Raw genomic sequence first — 17,949 nt, 5'->3', positions numbered from 1 at the left:
TCGGTTCAGGAGAGTAACAGAGCCAGCTGTAGGTGTGAACACTCATTTATTTATTTACACATTGTCATTGGTAGGCAAATAACTCAGCCCAGCCTATTCGAAGGTACAGAACCTGCAGACCCTTCCCTTCTCCAGAGGCCCCGAGGGCAGAGGCCTGGGAGAACCAGTAAGTTTAGGCTTCTGCACAAAAGCTAAGAACTAAACGCCTTTTCTCTCGGATTTGTTTCCAAAAAAGCCCATTTTGTTAAGTACTCCGACTTCTCAGCTCTGTCCCATTCATACTTTTTGCTCTCCTGCTGCCTACCCACCCAAGATTGTTAATAATAATAACAACAATAACAACAATAATACTGTAATAATATTAATACTTCACATTTGTACGAAGCTTACAGAATGTTTTCACACATAGCATCTCATCTGAGCCTCCCAACAGTTCTGAGAGGTAGGTATTCTCACCTCCCTTTTCACAGACGGGGTAATTGAGGCTCAGAGAGGGAACGGGATTTGCTCAAGGCCACACAGCTAGTTAGTGGTAAAGCTAGGACTTGATCCCAGCACCCCATGTTCAAGTCCAGTGTTCCAACACCACAGCTACCACTGTAAAGTGGAGTGACATTTCTTACCCCTGTCAGGCCTGAGGGGCGGCCTAAGGAGAGAGGAGGCTGAGACCTCTCAGAGTAGGGTAAGGAAGGGCTCAGCAATGACGGGAGGAGTCGGGGTACTTGGCCTTCAACTCCTGTTTGAACTGGCGATAAAGAATCTTATTGTGCTGATTTTCGGCCTCCTTTTGGGGATGGAACTTCAAGGCTTCTTTGAAGCCCTTATGAACCAGGAAACCTTCATTCAGCACCTCGAAATCAAATCCTGCCACGTGCAGCTCACAGGCCTGTGGGGGTGAGGGGGAGAGATAGGTCAGCAAAGTTTGATGACATTCCTAGAGCTGAGACCGACACCCCTAACGCTGACTCCAGCACCCCCACTCCTCTGAAAGCATCCTGGGTCTTCCACACCCTCCAACCACCTCATGAACTACGATCCCTCCTGCCTCATTGCCCTCTTCCCACCCAGGGCCACTCATAGCTTCCTGATCCCCACCACCCTTCCTCCCCCATTTCCCCTGTTCTCTCCCTTATGGGTACCTGGCTGATGCGATTGAAGCCGTACTGCCGAAAGCGTTCGTCGAAGGTGGGCACCTTGCCTCCAGCCACGTAGAATGGCTCCCAGGGGTCCTGCCAGGGCACCACGTAGGCAGGCCTCAGCAAGGTCTCTTCTGGCAGGTTGACCCAGCGGGAATAGTTGGTGGTTGCCTGGCAGGGAGTGCACAGCCCATAATAGAAGGGCCGCACCTCCCCCACCTGGTACAGCTGCAGGAGCTCATTCTTGTTTGTGGGCATACGGCGGGCTCGGCGGATCTCGAAAGCAGGCACCACCAGCGCTGTGCCCGCCCACTGCTTGCTCTGATCCAGCATTTCCCGCAGCCCTCTCCACAGTCCCTCGCTGGGCACCATGTCCACATCGATTACCAGGGCATAGTTGGCCCCCTCGCGAGCCAGATTCCTCAGCAGGTTATTGGGATACGATACATTGGTGCCCAGCGCGTAATTGATCCCGGGCTGGGCCACCCTGGCCAGCTTGTCGAAGACCTCCTGGCAGGACCGCAGCAGGGCAAACTCCCCCGGCTCCCGGGGGTCGGGCACGGCGGCCTCATAGCGCGAGGGGCACACAAGGTGCATGGCGACCCTAGCGCGCATATCCGGGCAGTGACTGCTCAGCGCGTAGGTCAGCACCGTGGCCAGCTGCGCCTCTTCTTTGGTGGCGGCGAACACCGACACAGATAGCGGGCCCTCCCAGCGCTCCAACAGGCCTGACAGATGCAGCAGGTTGTCCACGCTGGCGTGCGTGGCCAGGATCACATCATTGGGGTCCATGGTGGTCTTCAGTAGGCCTCTATAGACGCGGTAGTCGCCGCTGGCGTCCAGGACGCCTCCGGAGGCCAGCGCGGTGCGGAGCTGCGCCTTCACCTGGTCCACGGACCTCGGGGAGGGGGGGAAGAACTCGAAGTACTGGTCTTGCTCCTCCTGTCCGTGCATCCCGGACAGCAGCGACAGGTAGAGTAGCTGCAGCATCGCCACCAGCATTAGCGCGGCCAGCAGCAGCTGGTAGAAGGCGCACCGGATGGCGTAGGACATCTGCATGGTTCTCGCGGCTCGGAGCACGCAGCAGGGACTACCAGACAGCAGCCTCTGCCAGCCGCTGCAAGCCCGGATTTACCGCAGCCTGCCGAGCTCTGCCGAAGCGAGCCGAGGCGAGCCGAGCCCAGTGCGCAGCCCCGTCCGCCCACGCTGGCCTCCCGGCGCTCCAGCTCGCCCCCTGCGCGCGAGGAGGATCTACTGCACTCGCCGCCCGCCGGGCGCGCTTTGCAAAAGCTGGATTCGCCCGCAGCGGCGCCGCCGGGTTCCCAGCCACACACACGCATTCCCTCCCCGTCTGTGCGCGACCCCCTGGACCAAGCGCGTCCTGAAACCACGGCGCGCTCGCCCCGGACTCAGGGAGGGGAAACCGTGGCAGAGCTCGGCTGCAGCTGGGTGAAGGATGACGCGGTTCCCGGCAGCAGCGGGAGGAAAGGAACACAAAAGAACCCCCTTTCTTTCCGCGGTCTTTCCTTCCTTTAGGTCCTACAAGGGCTGCACTGAAAAATAGATGTTAAAGACCCAGAAAATGTGGAGGAGGTAAGAGATAAGAGAATGTGGAAAGAGCAATTGTACGTGGGACGAGGTGGCCGAGTGGTTAAGGCGATGGACTGCTAATCCATTGTGCTTTGCACGCGTGGGTTCGAATCCCATCCTCGTCGGTCGTGTTTTACACGGGAGATGATTAATAATTCTTAATTTTCCACATCCCTCGGGTCTGGAGTACCAGATTGGAACGCACAATTCGACACAAGCCGGATCTCTTTGTTCACCATGCATCTCCATGCCTGTCAGGCTCTTCATCCTCTCGGTATCTGCCCCTTCTGGCCAGGGAGTCAGTGGTGTGCCGTTTTCTTTCTCCCTAGGAAAAGGTCCCAGGGTTCGGTGGCAACTAGAAGACCAGAAATGGAATTCTGGCCAATGCCAAATTAGGGGCCAGTATATTAAGTAGAGAAGCTGCTCCCCCACCTCCAACCCCCGTAGCGCCACCCTCCCTGTAGTGGAACTTAAGGGTGGTGTTGTTGTTGGTGGTGGTGTTTGTTCATTTAAATTACTACTCTATCCAGCCCACTGATTCCCCTTGCCCAGCATTTTTCTCAGAGGGGAGATCTTGTATCCACACACTTCCTTCTCCAGCACACACACACACAGAACATCCTGAACACCAGCCAACTAAACATAAAGCTACATACAATAAGTGTGGAATAATTGATCCATAGACTTTAGAGAGGAGAGGCTGTGGGGAACGGCAGGTACTTCGACTGCTAAATCAATTGCATGTAATAACTGTTCGATCGCTGTGAGTCCTTGGAAGGTGGACAGATTGGGGAAGGCCTGGAGTGGCAGGGTAAGGTATTTGTCCACTACTCCACAGGCAGTCGGGAGCCAGGGTTGTTGAGTTGAAGAATGACCAGGAGACCTGTGTTATGCAGCCCCCAGCGATATCATCTACTGAGCATCTGCTAACAGCAGCGGCTGTGTTTGGTACTGGGGATGGGGCCTTGTAGGAGACACAGGTACTGTCCTTTAAGGTTTTTACTGGTGACCTGTGCCAGGAGAGAGGAGAAAGGTATGAGTAGATCTTTACAGCATAGGTCTTGTAAACTGGAAGCTCAGAAGGCAGATTTGGTACCATTTGGGTTTTCTTTCACTTGTTTAGTGTTTAAAAATAATGATTTAAATCACATTAGTTGTTAACTTTGGTGAATCAGGAGATTTCACATAAAATCCACATTTCCAACTTCTGTTTTAAATTCTGGAAGATCTGGCAATGTCAGGCCTGCATTCCTACAGGGAGACAATTGGCCAGAGCATAAGAGTGGCTCTCCCTTTGCAAACAGTCTTCTCTTTGCTGAAGTCTCAACCCTGTCGCTTCCCTGCCTACCCCAGACCTTTGAGCATTCGTGTTTCTTCTGCAGTACTTACACAATACTCATTTTCTGCCTCTATTGAAGATTTGTTTGGGCATCTGCCCACAACACCCCTCCCTCACCCACTCCAATGCTAGCCACATAGCAGGCATCAATTCATGTTTGTTGATTGAGTAAATCAGAGGCTTCTGAAGTGTCCCCAGGGGCCCTGGTCTAAGGGGAGAATTAAAAGTAGTGACTGAGCCTTGGTGAGGTGTCAAGGAAACCCACGTGGAAGGGGCCAGAGGAAAGCCAAAAGCCTATTACTGTGGGCAGAGAGGCCTGGCGAGGTGAGGGCCTGGCTGTCATGGAATGGGACCTGAGATAGTCAAAGACCAGAGTTAAAAACCATTAAATTACCAAGGGGTCTGCTTCCTGTACATCTTGTCTGGCCTATGCATCTTATAGCCTTTGATAATAAACATGTAATCCAGTAAGTAAAATGTTTCTCTGAGTGCTGTGAGCTGCTCTAGCAAATTAATTGAACCCAAGGAGGGGGTTGCTGGAATCGGGTTTATAGCCAGTCAGTCAGAAGCACAGGTAATAGCCTAGACTTGCGATTGGCATCTGAATTGGAGGCAGTCTTGTAGGACTGAGTCCTTTACTTGAGGAATCTGATTCTATCTCCAGGTAGATAGTGTCAGAATTGAGTCACATTCTAGGGCACTCAGGTGGTGTCCAAGTATTGCTTGATGTGGGGGGAAAAACCCACAAGTCAGAATTGGTGTCAGAATTGTATGTGTAAAAATACAACTGAATTTTGTGTGTTGACTCTGAATCCTGCAACTGCTGAATTCATTTATTAGCTCTAATAGGTTTATGTGTGCGTGTGTGTGTGTGTGTGTGTGTGTGTGTTTAAGATATTCTGTATATGTGTATATTATATCATGTGTGAATCTGGATAGTTTTGCTTCTTCCTTTCCAATTTGAATGCTTTTCATTTCTTTCTTGCCAAATTGCTCTGGCCAGAACTTCCAGTACAAAGTGAATAGATGAAATGGTAAAAATGTTGTTCCTTGTTTTGCTCCTGATCTTAGGGGGAAGGCTTTCAGTCTTTCACCATTGAGTATGATATTACTTGTGGGTTTTTCATAAATGCCCTTTATCGGGTCAAGGAAGTTCCCATCTATTCTTTGTTTGTTGAGTGTTTTTGTCTTGAAAAGGTGTTGGATTTTGTCAGATGCTTTTTTTGCATCAATTGAGATGATCATGTGGTTTCCCCCCTTCATTCTATTAACGTGGTATATTACATCGATAGATTTGTGTATGTTGAACCACAGTGCATTCTGGAGTGAATCCCCCTTGAATATGGTATATACTCCTTTCATTATGCTGTGGAATTCAGTTTGCTAGTATTTTGTTAAGGATTTTTGCATCTCTATTCATAAGGGGTATTGGGCTGTGGTTTTCTTGTGATATCTTTATCTGAATTTGGCATCAGGGTAATTAATACTGGTTGTATAGAATGAGTTAAAAAGTGTTCCCGCTTCTTGTTTTTTGTTTGTTTTTACTTTTTTGGAAGAGTTTGAGAAGGATTGGTGTTAATTCTTTAAATGATTGGTATAATTAGGCTGTGAAGTCATCTGGTCCTAGAATTTTCTCTGTTGGGGGATGTTTGATTACTGATTCAATCTTGTTACTTGTTATAGGTATGTTCACATTTCTTATTTCTTCTTGAGTCAGCTTTGATAGTTTGTGTGTTTCTAGGAATTTGTCCATTTCATCTAGGTTTCTCATTTGTTGGTGTACAGTTGTTCATACCCTTTTTATTTCTTATAAGCCTTTTAATTTGTGTACAATCAATAGAACAGCCCCACTTTCATTTCTGATTTTAGTAATTTTAAAGGCCTTTCTTTCATTTTCGATTTTAATAATTTCAAAGTTTCTCTTTTTTTCTTAGTCTAGTCAAAGGTATGTCAATTTTGTTGATTGTTTCAAAGAACCAACTATTGGTTCCATTGATTTTCTCTTTTGCTTTTCTATCCTCCATAAGTTTATTGCCACTCTCATTTTTATCATCTCCTTCCTTCTGCTAGCTTTGGGTTTAATTTGCTCTTCTTTGTTTTGGTTCCTTAAGGTGTAAGGTTAGGTTATTGATTTGAGATCCTTCTTCCTTTTTAATGCAGGCATTTATGGTTATAAATTTCCTCTCAGCACTGCTCTCACTGCGTCCCATAAATATGAGTATGTTGTGTTTTCATTTTCATTTGTCTCAAAGCATTTTCTGATTTCTCTTTTTCTTTTTTAACCCATTCATTGTTTAAGAGTGTGTTAATTTCCACATATTTGTGAAGTTTCCTGTTTTTCTTGTTATTGATTTCTAGTTTCATTCTGCTGAGATCAGAAAAGCTACTTTGTATGATTGCGATCTTTTAAAATTTATTGCAACTTTTTTTTGTGGCCTAATACATGATATATCCTGGAGAAAGTTCCATGTACACTTGAGAAGGTATATTCTGCTGTTTTTAGGTAGAATGTTCTGTGTATGTCTGACCTAGTTGCCTCACTATGTTTCTTTGTTGATCTTCTGTCTAGTTGTTCTATTATTGAAGTCTCCAATTATTGTAGAAGTGTTTATTTCTCCTTCAATTTTGTCCATTTTTTCTTCATATTTTTAGGACTTTGTTGCTAGGGATGAATATGCTTATGATTATTATATCTTCTGATGGATTTATCCTTTTATGAATATATAACATCATTCTTTATCTCTGAAATGATTTTTGACTTAAAATCTGTTTTGTCTGATATTAGTGTATCCACCCAATTGTCTTTTGTGTACTGTTTGCATGGAATATCTTTCTATCCTTTCATTTTCCACCTATCGGTGTTTTGTGCTCTCAAATAAGTTTCTTTTTATTTCTTAACAGGACTTTTATTGGGGAACAGTGTGTACTTCCAGGATTTTTTCCAAGGTTGTCCTTTCAATCGTAGTTGTGAAGGGTGCAGTTCAGCTCCAGGTCCAGTTGCCGTTGTTAGTTGCAGGGGGCACAGCCCACCATCCCTTGCAGGAGTCAAACCGGTATCCCTATGGTTGAGAGGATGCGCTCCAACCAACAGAGCCATTGCGGGAGCTCAGCGGCAGCTCAATGTGCCATGTTCGATCTTAGTTGCAGGGGGCACAGCCCACCATCCCTTATGGGACTCGAGGAATTGAACCTGGTGGTTGAGAGCCCACTGGCCCATGTGGGAATCGAACCGGCAGTCTTCGGAGTTAGGAGCACGGAGCTCCAACCGCCTGAGCCACCGCGCTGACCCTCAAGTAAGTTTCTTATAGATAACATATAGTTGAATCATTTTTATAATCCATTCTGATAGTCTTTTTTAACTGGAGAGTTTAATCAATTTACAAACCAGGATGCTTCCTCCTCATAAGAGGGTGAGTAACTTGAGGGTAAGGACTGGCCTTCAAGTATTTGTGTCCTTTCAGTGAGCCTACCTCAGTACCCTCACGTACAGCCCTCTCCAAGTGTTTGCTGATGGAAACTGGTTGCTTCTGATGGAACCTGGGCCTGCTGGTGGAGCTGTGTCTGGCTGGGGAGGTGGCAGTGGCTGGGGGACTGGCATCAGGAGAGGGATGGGCAGGTGCAGCCATCAGCCCAAGTATTTGTGCTGATGAAAAACTTTTTGATGTTTTCCAACATCAAAAGCCAGCTGCATCCTGATCTAATAGGAAAGTTGGGCTGGGTCTACTGGGAAGGAGGATGGAAAGAAGGAATTCCGGGTTGTGATGTCACAAGGATATCTGAGGATAAGTGTCCTCTTTCTGGGCCCATCCTCCACTGCTCAGCCCAATCTGGCTTGCTCCAGAGAACAATGGACCAGCACCAGTGTGTTCCCTGGGACTGTAGCCTGGCCTGCGAGGGTGAGTTTGCAGGTCTAGGAAGCTTTTGGATACAACAAACAATAGTCTCTAAAGGTAGAGAAGAAGGGAACCCACGAAGTGTTGGGATCCTGCCCCCACCAGTCCCAGTCCCAGGGTACAGCTAGGCCTAATGGTCTACACAAGATACTCCCAGGACTACAACTACCATTTAGTAAATGTCAGTCTGTACTCTAGCCCTGACCTGTCTATAGGACTCCAGATTTGGGCAAGTCCCAGTTCCCACTGCTTATAAATAAAAGGGCCTGGCTTTGAATCTAAGACTCTGGGTCAGTGCACATGCACTTAACTGCTGAGTTAATGGCCTCTGTAGAGGCAGCTGCCCTCTTGTTTCCTGTATCCCTCCTCCTCTCTCTAATACCCTGTTTAGGCCTCATCACTAAGGCCCTTCATCTTTTGTCCCCAGCCCACTGCTTCCTATTCCCTTCCCCTCCCTCTCAACCAAGGGACTCCCTCACCTTATTTCCACTGTTTCCTGAATATTCCATGTCCATGCCTTCCACACTGTTTTCCACTCTAGCCCAGCAAACTCATATTCATCCCTCAAGGCCCAGCTGGGGGAACACCTCCGCTGGGATGTCTGCCCTGACTTCCCAATGGGATCAAGAGCCTTTCTGAAGTCTTATAGTACACACTTCTTTAAGGCTCTCACAAGCCCCATCACAAGTTACATTCTGCTTCCCATGGCCTTCGGAGCAGGGACATATCCTTTGTTTCTAGGTCACCAGACCAACCAGGCCCTGGTACAGTGAATAGTGGTTGAAGGAATGAATCCTCACTTGGGATCTACCCTGTGGCTTTATTTCAGCTACCAAAGTCATATATGTGTATTGCCTTTTTTTTCCTCTTTGATAGCAAAACAGCCTTTGGCTTCTGAGCAGAAGCCCTGTGTTAACTTAGCGCCTGGTATATAATAGCTGTTGAGTGAATGTTCACGGCCGGCAGAAGGGCAAGTGGACAGAAAGGCTGGAGCCATAATGGCAAAAACCCCTTGCTTTTCTCTGGGCTGGGCAGAGTAGTCCAGGTGAGAGGTGAAGCAGGCCTTTCCTCCATCTCCCCAGAGAAATTGGCTGACTGCCCCTCTTAGGCTTCATTTCTGGGAATAGGGAGCCTGGGGAAGCAGAGGACACTGATGGAGAGGAAGCGATAGTTGTCCATGCAGCCAGGTGCTCTGCCCAGGAGCACAGGGCTCCTTGCTGGCCAATACCCCTTGGCCATGACAGGGATACCCACAAATCCCTGCCCTTTTCAAGGTCTCAGTCGTCCCATCTGCCGGATGGGTCCAACCATCCCCACCCGATCCAGCTCATCAAAGCCAATAGAACCTTGGAAAGAAAGACTCAGTGAATTCATTATACAAATGAAGAAGGTTGTTATTAGACCCAGGAGCAGGGACAGTGGGAGAAACAGCAAAATGGTGGAGTGAGTGCTTAGGGTTCCTGCCTTGAGCCCCTTGAGGAAAAGAGAAGCAGGCATTGGGCAGGAAGAGCAGCACCTACAGGGAGGATGCCGGGGCTGGGTCTGAGCTCTGCCATGGACTGGTCACTTCCCCTTGGGACTCGGTTTCCTCACCTGTACAAAGTGGGAACGCAATCCCTACCTGGTTCCTTCCAAGGGCCTCCATGAGGCTTTCGTGAGAGAACGGGTATGGAAGAGCTTTGCAAACTGTAAAGTGGAGTGCTTGCATGCAGGCTAACTGCAAACCAGCTGGGCTCTGGGGAGTGGAGACAGTATGTGTTGGCAACAAAAACACTGTTGGAGGCCCAGAGGGTCCTTTGAGCACCCTTAGATCCCTAACACCTGTTCTTTCTCCCCGTTCCCCTCAACCTCCCTGACATCCTCTGTCCTGGGGTCCGACAGACGTGACCACGGGATCGCTGAGGTCTGGGGAGAAGAACTCCTGCCCTGGGCTGGCCCCTACTCCCACTCTGAACTTGAGGTTGGGGCCACACCAGCCACATCCTTGGCACGATCCTGCTGGTGGCCTCTGATCCACGGCAATCAGCACGTGGGTTTCTTGTGATGAACAAATGCACTCCGGATGGTGAGGAAGGGCCATGGCCCTCAGCCTTCCTTTCCCTGATTGTCACCCTTTCAATGAGGTCTTGGGCATGTCTAGCTAGCCTATCTCTGTGTGTCACCTCCATTCCTGGATGAGTGTTGGAATGACTGGGGGTGAATTCTTCCTAGCAGCATCCCAAGTGACTGCCAGCCTGGGAGGGAGAGAGCAGCACCTGCCTCCTCCTGGCACCCCCAGAGCAAGGGGCCCCAGCCCAACGGAGGCTTGAGCCGGCTCGCCATGCCCCTGTGCTGGGTCTCATCTTTAAAGGGGCCAGCAAGAAGAGAGCTGCCGGGAGAGTCCTGGACAGAGCACTTCAGATCAGCGCCTTGAAGAGGAAGGAGAGGGAGGCCCCACAGGACAGCCCCAGGGCCAGGAAGAAGGTCATGAGGGCGCCGGCCACCTCCCTCTCATGTGGTAACACCTGCCTAGAACACACAAAAGTAGGAGCTCTTAGAAAATGTGAGGTCGGACCTGGGCCCAGCCCCAGTGCCCCCTGCCCGCCATACTCCCAGGCCCTCCCCACTAGCCCCCGGACCTGGGCGCCAGGCACATGGTGAGGGACACCAGGTAACCGTTGGAAACAGCAAAGACCAGCATGAAAATGATGAAGTAGGCATCCTGTGGGAAGAGGATGGGCAGCCGGGACCTCTCAGGCACGTGGCACAGCATGAAGAGTGGGATGAACAGGACGCGCCCGCAGACCAGCAGGGGCAGCAGCCGGCTGTCCTGGTCCGGCTGTGGCAGAAGCTGGGGTGAGGGCAATCCCTGGGAGCATAGTCTCTGCCCTAGGGGTACCCAAGATGGACTCATCTCTCAATTCTCCTGACCTACCCTAGGTAAACTAGTGAGGACAGCACTTGGGCCTCTGGCCACCCAGCAATCAAGGACGGGCTTGGGCCTAGCCTCTGCCTCTCCTGATGGCCAGCTGGTTCTCTCCATGGCAGAACTGGGAGGGCCCTGAGATGGCATCTTCAGTTTTCAAACTCGGTCCCTCCAAATGCCCCTGGGGGTTCCACAGACCCCTTTGGGGCAGATGGGCTTTCTGAACTGATTAGAAGCTGGGTATCAAGCCCCTTCCTGGCTTGGATCAGAGCACCTCCTTTTTGATGTACTTTAGTTGTTGTGTCTCCTTGGAAGAGTTCGTTTAAAGAAGCAGCACCTTGGCTCAACGCCATCCAAACACTAGGAATCTTGTCTCAGCTCTCATGTGGTACAGGCACCGCCATGTCATAGTCTCTGAGCACCGAGGGCTGGGCCCTGGGCTGGGTGCAGGGGACACAGGTCAATCGGACATCGCTTCTGCTTTCAAGAAACTCATAGTCCAAGCCCTGGCTGACATGCCTCCTGGGGCCAGGCGCTCACTGCCCCCTGGCGGGCTGTTCCATTGCCAGGCCCAGACCTTTCTGTGCTCTCTCACACCCTCTAATTCCCAACTGCTTCCTGAAACCATCAGATCACCGCGGCACAGGTGTACTCACCCACAAGAAGTAAGAAGTCAGGCTCCGTCCCAGCCAGTCCATGACGTTGAAGAGAAGGAAGCAGCAGATGGGGTTGAAGAACTGACCTGGAAGAGAGAGAGGGCTCATGCAGGTCCCGACTCCCCTCTTCCTGCTCACCCCTTCACTCCTCTGCCCTGCCCTCTTCTGATTCCCAACACTCACTCCACTTTCCAGGACTGGTGGAGCTGGTCACCATGGCTGTGATGGCGGGGAAGACAGACAGGGTGACAGTGAAGACCAACACAAGGCACAGCGCCGTCAGCCAGATCTGGGAGCCGGAGGCAGGGGTGTGAGCAGGCGGGGAAGACCTAGGGCCCAACAGTCAGCCCTGACCCTCCTGTCCAAGCCCTAGAGCAGGAGCAGGACACTGGGAGCCTGGCTCAGCTGTGTCCCCGATCCACTCTGACCCTGTCACCTTGGGGTGGCCAAGGTGAGGACTAAGGCCTCATTCTAAGAGTCTGGGGAGAGCTAGAGCGAGCAGCCCTCTCTTCCCCAGGGATGGGGGTTGGGGGTTATATCCAAGCCAAACCTTTTGGAAGACAATGAAAACCGAAGGTTTTCCTGGCTTCTGGGGTTCCTCCGGCTCCAGTTCCGGCTCCTTCTCAGGGTCAAGATCCAGAGTCAGGGCTGCCTTCTGGGGGCTGTTAGGAATCCCATTCTTCTCATCTGGAGCGAGAGGGGAGGGCAGGGTCATACCTGTGACCCTTGCCTGTGACAGGGTGATTCCCAGCTAACACAAGTTGACCCTCCTTCAGCCCAGGGTGCAGGCAAAGAGAATTAACAAACTCTAATTAAGCAGATGCTTAAATACCATTTACTAAGCACACACTCATACATGTGCCAGGCAAATTAAATACCTTAGATGAGTTATCTCACTGCCATTGTCCTATAGATAAAGAAATGGGGGGGGGGGCTCAGAGGGGTTAAATGACTTGCTTAAGGTCACACAGCTTGGTTGTTGTGAAGCCAAGATTCAAACTCAGATGTGTTTGGACCCGGAACTTGCATGCTTGAAGTTCTGCCTCCCCATTTTATAGAGGACAAAAACCAAGGCCCAAAGGGCAGCAGGGGTGACTTTAATCCTACATGATCTGCTTCTGCTCAAAGAAGGCCTGTGGGGACAGAGCCCCAGAAAGCAGTTTCCAGGCTCTCGGCCTCATGTGGAGAGGTGCTGGCTCAGATAGTGGATGGCCGTCAGCTGTGGCTGGTTGGCCATCAGCTGTAGCCATTAAGCCATTGGTCACTGATAGAACTGCCCCGGCTACGGAGGGGAGCCGAGGAGAGTGAAGGAGGAGACTGAAGGAGAGTAAGGAGAGTCGAGGAGAGTTGGTCAGTTGGCAGCAAAGCGGACAGCAGGTCGCACGTCGTGTACACCCAGCCTCCAGTGAGACCATCGTGGTATGACTTCCCTACCTATGGCTCCGTGGGTGTTTCTTTTTGGCCTTACCGTGTCCTGCATTCTTATGTGGGGAGCGGGAGCAGAGACCCCGCAGGCCGCCCCGCGGGACACCCCGCACGACAAGGCCCCTCGGGGTGAGGGTTCTAGTTGGGGACATAGAGGAAATGCTTCCCTGTGGAGGTGTCTCTAGCCTCTTCTGTGTCTCCACCTCTCCAGCAGGGTCCGGTGGCTCACCAGACTGGAGGAGCTCAGCTTTGGTCTCCAGCTCCTGAGCTTGTGCCTGTGATTTCTTGGCCAGGTAGTAGCGGGCAAACGCCTGCAGAAAGACAGCGTCGGCCCTGCCTGACTTGGGTGAGGCGTCTGGATCCCTCCCCCACCCTGTTGGCTAAGAGGCTGGGGTCCCCCTGTGGGCATCAGGACTGGGCCCCAGTCCCCTCCACCTCCCCTGGGCTATATCTGAAATGCTCTGAAGGGCTGCCTCGAGCTCAATGCCAGGCTCACCAGGTGGGGCAGGCTAACGAGGTGGGGCAAGCTCACCAGGTGAGGCAGGCTCAGGTAACACATGATGGCCATGAGGATGCCCACACAAGGCATGATGAAGTACCCCAGGGCAGAGGTCTGGGCATCCACGCCGCCTATGCAGAAACTCCAGCTGCAGTGGGGAGGTGGCTGGGCCCACCGGCTCCCACAGAGCTAACAGCTCTTATCCCACTTCCCATTATGACCTTCTCAGATTCACCCCCAGCCTCTTCCACTACTCTCCTGACAAACTTGGGAATCTTACGCAGGGCCCTAGTCTAGCCTTTCACTTCTCTCTCTCTTCCCTACATGCCATTTTCTTGAGCACCTACTATGTGCTCATTATTACTGCATGCTCCTTACAATCTGAGGATGGAGCTATAATAATCATTTAGGTGGGGAAACTGACACAAGAAAAGCGTCTCATCCAATGCCCCCCACTATGGAGCAGTGGAACTGGGATTCAAACCCAAGTCTATCTGAATCCCAAAGCTGTCCCTCCTTCCCTCATACTCAACCTGCTGCCATATACCAGTGTTGGCCTCAGGAGTCCTGCCGTGGCTCCAAGTTAACCCAATCTTCAGCCAGTCACTCTCTCCCTGTAGAGAACCCTGCTCCCTACCCCATCTCCCCATCACCCCATCACTTCTGTCTCCAACCAGAACCCCTGGCACTCTCCCTGCCCCCCAAAGAAGCCACCTTTGCCCTCCAGTCACTCAAGTCCACTCACTGGCCATGGACATGAGCATGGCAAGGGCAGCGAAGATCCCAGCCAAGCCCTGGCCGCTGAGGAAGAGGGTGCTGTAGGTGGAAGGCATGGTGCCCAGCTGCCCAAAGAGGCTGCCCTGCAGAACTGCACCGAAGGCTGTAGAGGGACAAGAATGAGGCTGCCACTCGACTAGGCAGGCGTCAGGGGCCGCTAGAGGAGGTGTCAGCAGAATGCACAGAGGATTCTGGACTAAGTTAGCAGGCGTGAGACGCCTGCCACTCTGGTGTCACCCCCCTCCCCATTCATTCTTCTTCTGAGGTGCAGCCATAGGCCTGCAGGGCTAGGGGCTAAGAGGCCAGCTCTTAGGTTACCGTGGGGTCCGGGACAAGTGAATTTTCTCTCCCTCTGGGCCTCAGTTTCTCATCAGGGATATGCATAATGCTGCTGCTGTCTTCTCTTTTTGGATATGTTGGGCCCTTTCCGTTACAAAAAGGAGGCTCGGCTGGGTGGGCTGGGCAGGGAGGTGGGTAGGGGCAGCGGTGCTCACAGTTGATGAACCAGACAGAGGTCATGGTGATGGAGAAGAAGGGCCCAGGGCTCATGTCCACCTTGACCAGTGCCGCCGTCAGGGCAAAGAGCAGCAGGATGACCAGCAGGCTGCCCAGAATCCGCACTGTCTCAGGAATGCTGCTCATAAAGGAAGCAGAGTGGGTACTGCCTGGGCGCAGGCCGGGCAAAGGGAGGTAGGGCAGAAGGTTCAGCCCAGGACTGGACAGTGGGGACCGTGCAAGAAGGATGGCAGGTTTTCGCTGGGCGGGATGGAGCTGCCTCAGCAGGGGCAGGACAGGGACAACAGAGGGGCAGCCTGGGAGGGAGTCCGAGGGTGGGCCTCTCACCACTGGTACAGGAAAGAGTTGAGGAGCGTGAAAAGCAGCAGGGGCAGCTGGGACAGCAGCGTCACCCAGTTGTTGAAGTTGAAGGTGTCTGCAGGGCCAGTATGGTTGGTGCCCAGGGTCCCGCCGGTGCTGTTGGCGCCCGCCAGCCGCCCCTGGAAATACTGCCAGGATACCGGGGAAGGGGAGTACAGCGTCACCCTACAACCTACCCTCAGTAACCCCCCCCCAGCCTTTTCCATTGCCTCCCCCTACCCCAAGCTTGAGATAGCTTGGTTAATATTTGTGGGGACTGTTGGTATGTCCTTGTACTGTCCCCAACACCTGGCACACAGTTGGAGCTCAGTGAATGTGCGTTGAATTGAATGGCTGAAGTCTGGGACAGCCCAAGCCCTAAGAACCCCCAACGTGGGCCTTTCTCCATCTTCATCCCTCCTTTTCAGTGCTCTGGTTCCAGCCCCACCCCCACTCCTGCAGGGGCTTCCGGATTCCTGAGTAGTATTGAGCACCCAAGGGAAGCCAGGCTCTGGCCTCGGTGCTGATCAACGGCATTCTCTCTGAAACGCATATCCTATCCCGCCTGTGCTTAACATGCCCCGCTCCCTGCCCATAGCTCTCTTTTGCCTGCGGAGCAAAACCTCAAGGTTTTGGAACAGCATTTGGGGCCCTTCAGAACCAGACCCAGGTCTCCCTTTTGTGCCCCACCTTCTGCTTCATTCTGCTAAGCTCCAGGGCACCCTTTACTCTAAACAGGCTGGCATACCCCTTGCCTTGGTGCATTTGCAAGGCTGCCGTCTCTGCCTGGAATGCCTTCCCCTCTTCCTGCCATTCCCTTCCCCAACCCCAAATGCTTTACCTCCCCTTCTCCTTAGTTACAAATCACCTCTTCTGTGAAGCAGAAGGAGTTGCTCGCTCCCCTGGAGACCCAAAGGACTCTGCTCCAAGCCTCGATGCCAGTGTTATGGCACCCTTCTTGCTCTCAGGACCAGGGGCTGATTCAGCTTTGGGTCTCCAGGGCCCAGCACACAGCCAGGCACTGAAGAGGCATCTGGAAAGTTGTTGTACTGAATATATATGAATAACTCAGTACAAAAGAGAACATGAGCCCCACATTCCTGCCTGCCCTTGAGAGAATATAAGCTCCATGAGATGGAGCCTTCCTCTTTTATGTTTCCTTCTGAACCCCCAGTGCCAAGAATGGCCTGGCCCACAGTAGGTGCACATTAACTATTTGTTGTGCGTCCAACTATTTGTTGGATGAATTAATATAATTCATGCAATTTCAAAGAAAACGAAAGGCTTGGAAAGCCCACTTTTGGAGTGACTAGTTCAGGAATAATGATGAACAGAGGTGGCGACTCCACAGGACCCTCTGAGCTGGCGGCCTTGCCCCTCTAGGATCTGGGCATCCCTGAAAGCTTGGCTTTCCTAGCCATGAGAAAGGCACCTCCCCTCTCAGAGGCTCCTAGCTTCAGCCACAAGGGCATAATGAGGAGTCAAAGGCCGCGGGGTAGGGAAAGCGCCTGGTACCCGCTCAGGTCCGAGGCACTGGAGGGACAGATGGTGGTTGTGGCCTTGGGGCTGTCACTCCAGCCGTGAGTCTCACCGGGATGGCAGTGATGAAGAAGTTCCAGGGAAGGAGAGTGCCCAGTCCCAGAATAAAGAAGCTGATCCCGACCAGGTGGTAGCTGTAGGGATCAGTCAGAAGGTCACTCGGAGGACGCAGCTCCTCGGCCTCCGCTCCCGCCACCCAGGCCGCCCCCTCCGGATATCGGACTACAGCCCCCATCACCCCACCTCAGGCAGCCGAGGGAGGCGGCTGATGGGAATTGTAGTCCCATCTGGTTTGCTATGAGCCTTGGAGCTCCCAAAGGGAGCGGGTCTGCGTTGCCCACAGCTACCCGGATCCCCTATGCACCCCATTCGGTCCCCAACTCGCCTGTCCTGCGGAATGTCTCCTCGCGCCATGGCCGCCCAGCGGGATGTGCCTAGGTGGGAGAGGGGTGGGGTGCTGCACCTGCGCCGGGAGGGGGACCAGCGGATCCAGGAGGCCGGGTCTTGCGGACGGTGGGCGGGGTGGGGTGTGGGGAGGTTGGGTCTCCCCGAAAGGGGAGGGGAGAGGCGTGAGCGAGAGAGGGTGCTGCGGGTGGATTTCCCCGGGTCTCACGCTCCGCAGGCTCGGACCTCGGCTCCGCCCCCGGGGCGGGAACAGAAGGTCGCATTACCCTTCCCGGCCTCCCCGGGGCAGGGTCTCCAACCCGCTCTCCGGACTCCCGCGTGCACCCCGGCCCACCTCACGATTCCCGGTCCCCACCGCTCCCCGCGCTGCCCGGTGTGATTTAGAGGCGGCTGACCTGGGAAGGTCCCCTTGCCGCCTCTCCTCTCCTCAGGCGTCTGTCCCGGACCCCTCGGGCGGGGTGGGGAGAAGTACTTCGCCCCCTCCACCAGCCGAGAGCGCGGGCGGAACAGGCGCAGTGTTCTGCCCCCTCCACCAACTCGGAGGTGGTGCCAGAGCCGCTCTAGCGCCCCGCACCGAGGGCCTGGCTTCCCGCGTGCCTGCAGAGCCTCCAGCCGAGAGTGTAACCCGAGCGGAGCCGGTGCCAGGGAAAGCCAGAGAGACCATCTGTCGCCAGAGGTCCTGGCAGGCTGCGCCAAGCTGGGTGCTTCGGGAGGCAGAGGAGAGGGCCAGGTAACGGTGCTGGTGAAGCCCCCAGGCCGGTCTGGAAGACAGACTGACCCTTCTGCAGAGGGTGCCTGGGGAAGCGCCGGGTCTTTGGTGCGCACAGCGGAGGCGTGGGCCCCGCTGGAGCGTCCAGGCGGGCTTCCTGGTGGCGGTGAGACTGAGCTGTCTGGAGCAGATGGGTTAAGCAAATGCCCTGAGGTGAGCCC

General features: G+C 52.9%; 2 protein-coding genes across 9 annotated transcripts; both read right to left on the bottom strand.

The window, feature by feature from the left end:
* Positions 1–27: 27 nt before the first annotated feature.
* B4GAT1 (beta-1,4-glucuronyltransferase 1) lies at positions 28–2,339 on the bottom strand. Its single transcript, XM_081064075.1, has 2 exons — positions 1,140–2,339; positions 28–886 (listed from the first exon to the last, which is right to left on the bottom strand). The coding sequence occupies exons 1-2, from the start codon at positions 2,193–2,195 to the stop codon at positions 695–697; spliced, it is 1,248 nt and encodes a 415-aa protein (XP_080920201.1). The 5' UTR covers positions 2,196–2,339; the 3' UTR covers positions 28–694.
* Positions 2,340–9,329: 6,990 nt separating this feature from the next.
* Positions 9,330–17,880, bottom strand: SLC29A2 (solute carrier family 29 member 2). 8 transcript variants are annotated; one of them, XM_081061843.1, is made up of 13 exons: positions 17,415–17,552; positions 17,000–17,048; positions 16,667–16,748; positions 15,064–15,224; positions 14,715–14,854; positions 14,189–14,323; positions 13,477–13,574; positions 13,174–13,255; positions 12,070–12,206; positions 11,703–11,808; positions 11,520–11,605; positions 10,577–10,776; positions 9,330–10,466 (listed from the first exon to the last, which is right to left on the bottom strand). In XM_081061843.1, exons 2-13 carry the CDS (start codon positions 17,026–17,028, stop codon positions 10,355–10,357), a joined length of 1,368 nt encoding a protein of 455 aa, XP_080917969.1. In that variant the 5' UTR covers positions 17,029–17,048; positions 17,415–17,552; the 3' UTR covers positions 9,330–10,354. The 8 variants fall into 8 exon arrangements, 5 of the variants coding, with proteins under 5 accessions (XP_080917969.1, XP_080917971.1, XP_080917970.1 ...); XM_081061845.1 differs by having other exon boundaries at positions 10,577–10,659; positions 17,415–17,550; XR_013994133.1 differs by lacking the exon at positions 17,415–17,552 and having other exon boundaries at positions 9,336–9,693; positions 10,214–10,466; positions 17,000–17,240.
* Between the last annotated feature and the right edge of the window lie 69 nt (positions 17,881–17,949).

Source organism: Rhinolophus hipposideros (genome assembly GCF_964194185.1).
Source record: "Rhinolophus hipposideros genome assembly, chromosome: 10".
Taxonomy (NCBI): domain Eukaryota; kingdom Metazoa; phylum Chordata; class Mammalia; order Chiroptera; family Rhinolophidae; genus Rhinolophus; species Rhinolophus hipposideros.
Note: the sequence above shows the minus strand (reverse complement) of the source record. Positions and strands in the feature narration are given on the sequence as shown.

Coding starts and splice junctions, on each gene's coding strand:
- B4GAT1 (XM_081064075.1), bottom strand. CDS start 2,195: ATGCAGATGTCCTACGCCATCCGGTGCGCCTTCTACCAGCTGCTGCTG. Junction 887..1,139: donor GCTTCAATCGCATCAGCCAG/GTACCCATAAGG, acceptor TCACCCCCACAG/GCCTGTGAGCTGCACGTGGC.
- SLC29A2 (XM_081061844.1), bottom strand. CDS start 17,028: ATGGCGCGAGGAGACATTCCGCAGGACAG. Junction 14,324..14,714: donor CTCTGTCTGGTTCATCAACT/GTGAGCACCGCT, acceptor GTCCCTCTACAG/CCTTCGGTGCAGTTCTGCAG. Junction 10,789..11,519: donor TGACTTCTTACTTCTTGTGG/GTGAGTACACCT, acceptor CCCTCACCCCAG/CTTCTGCCACAGCCGGACCA.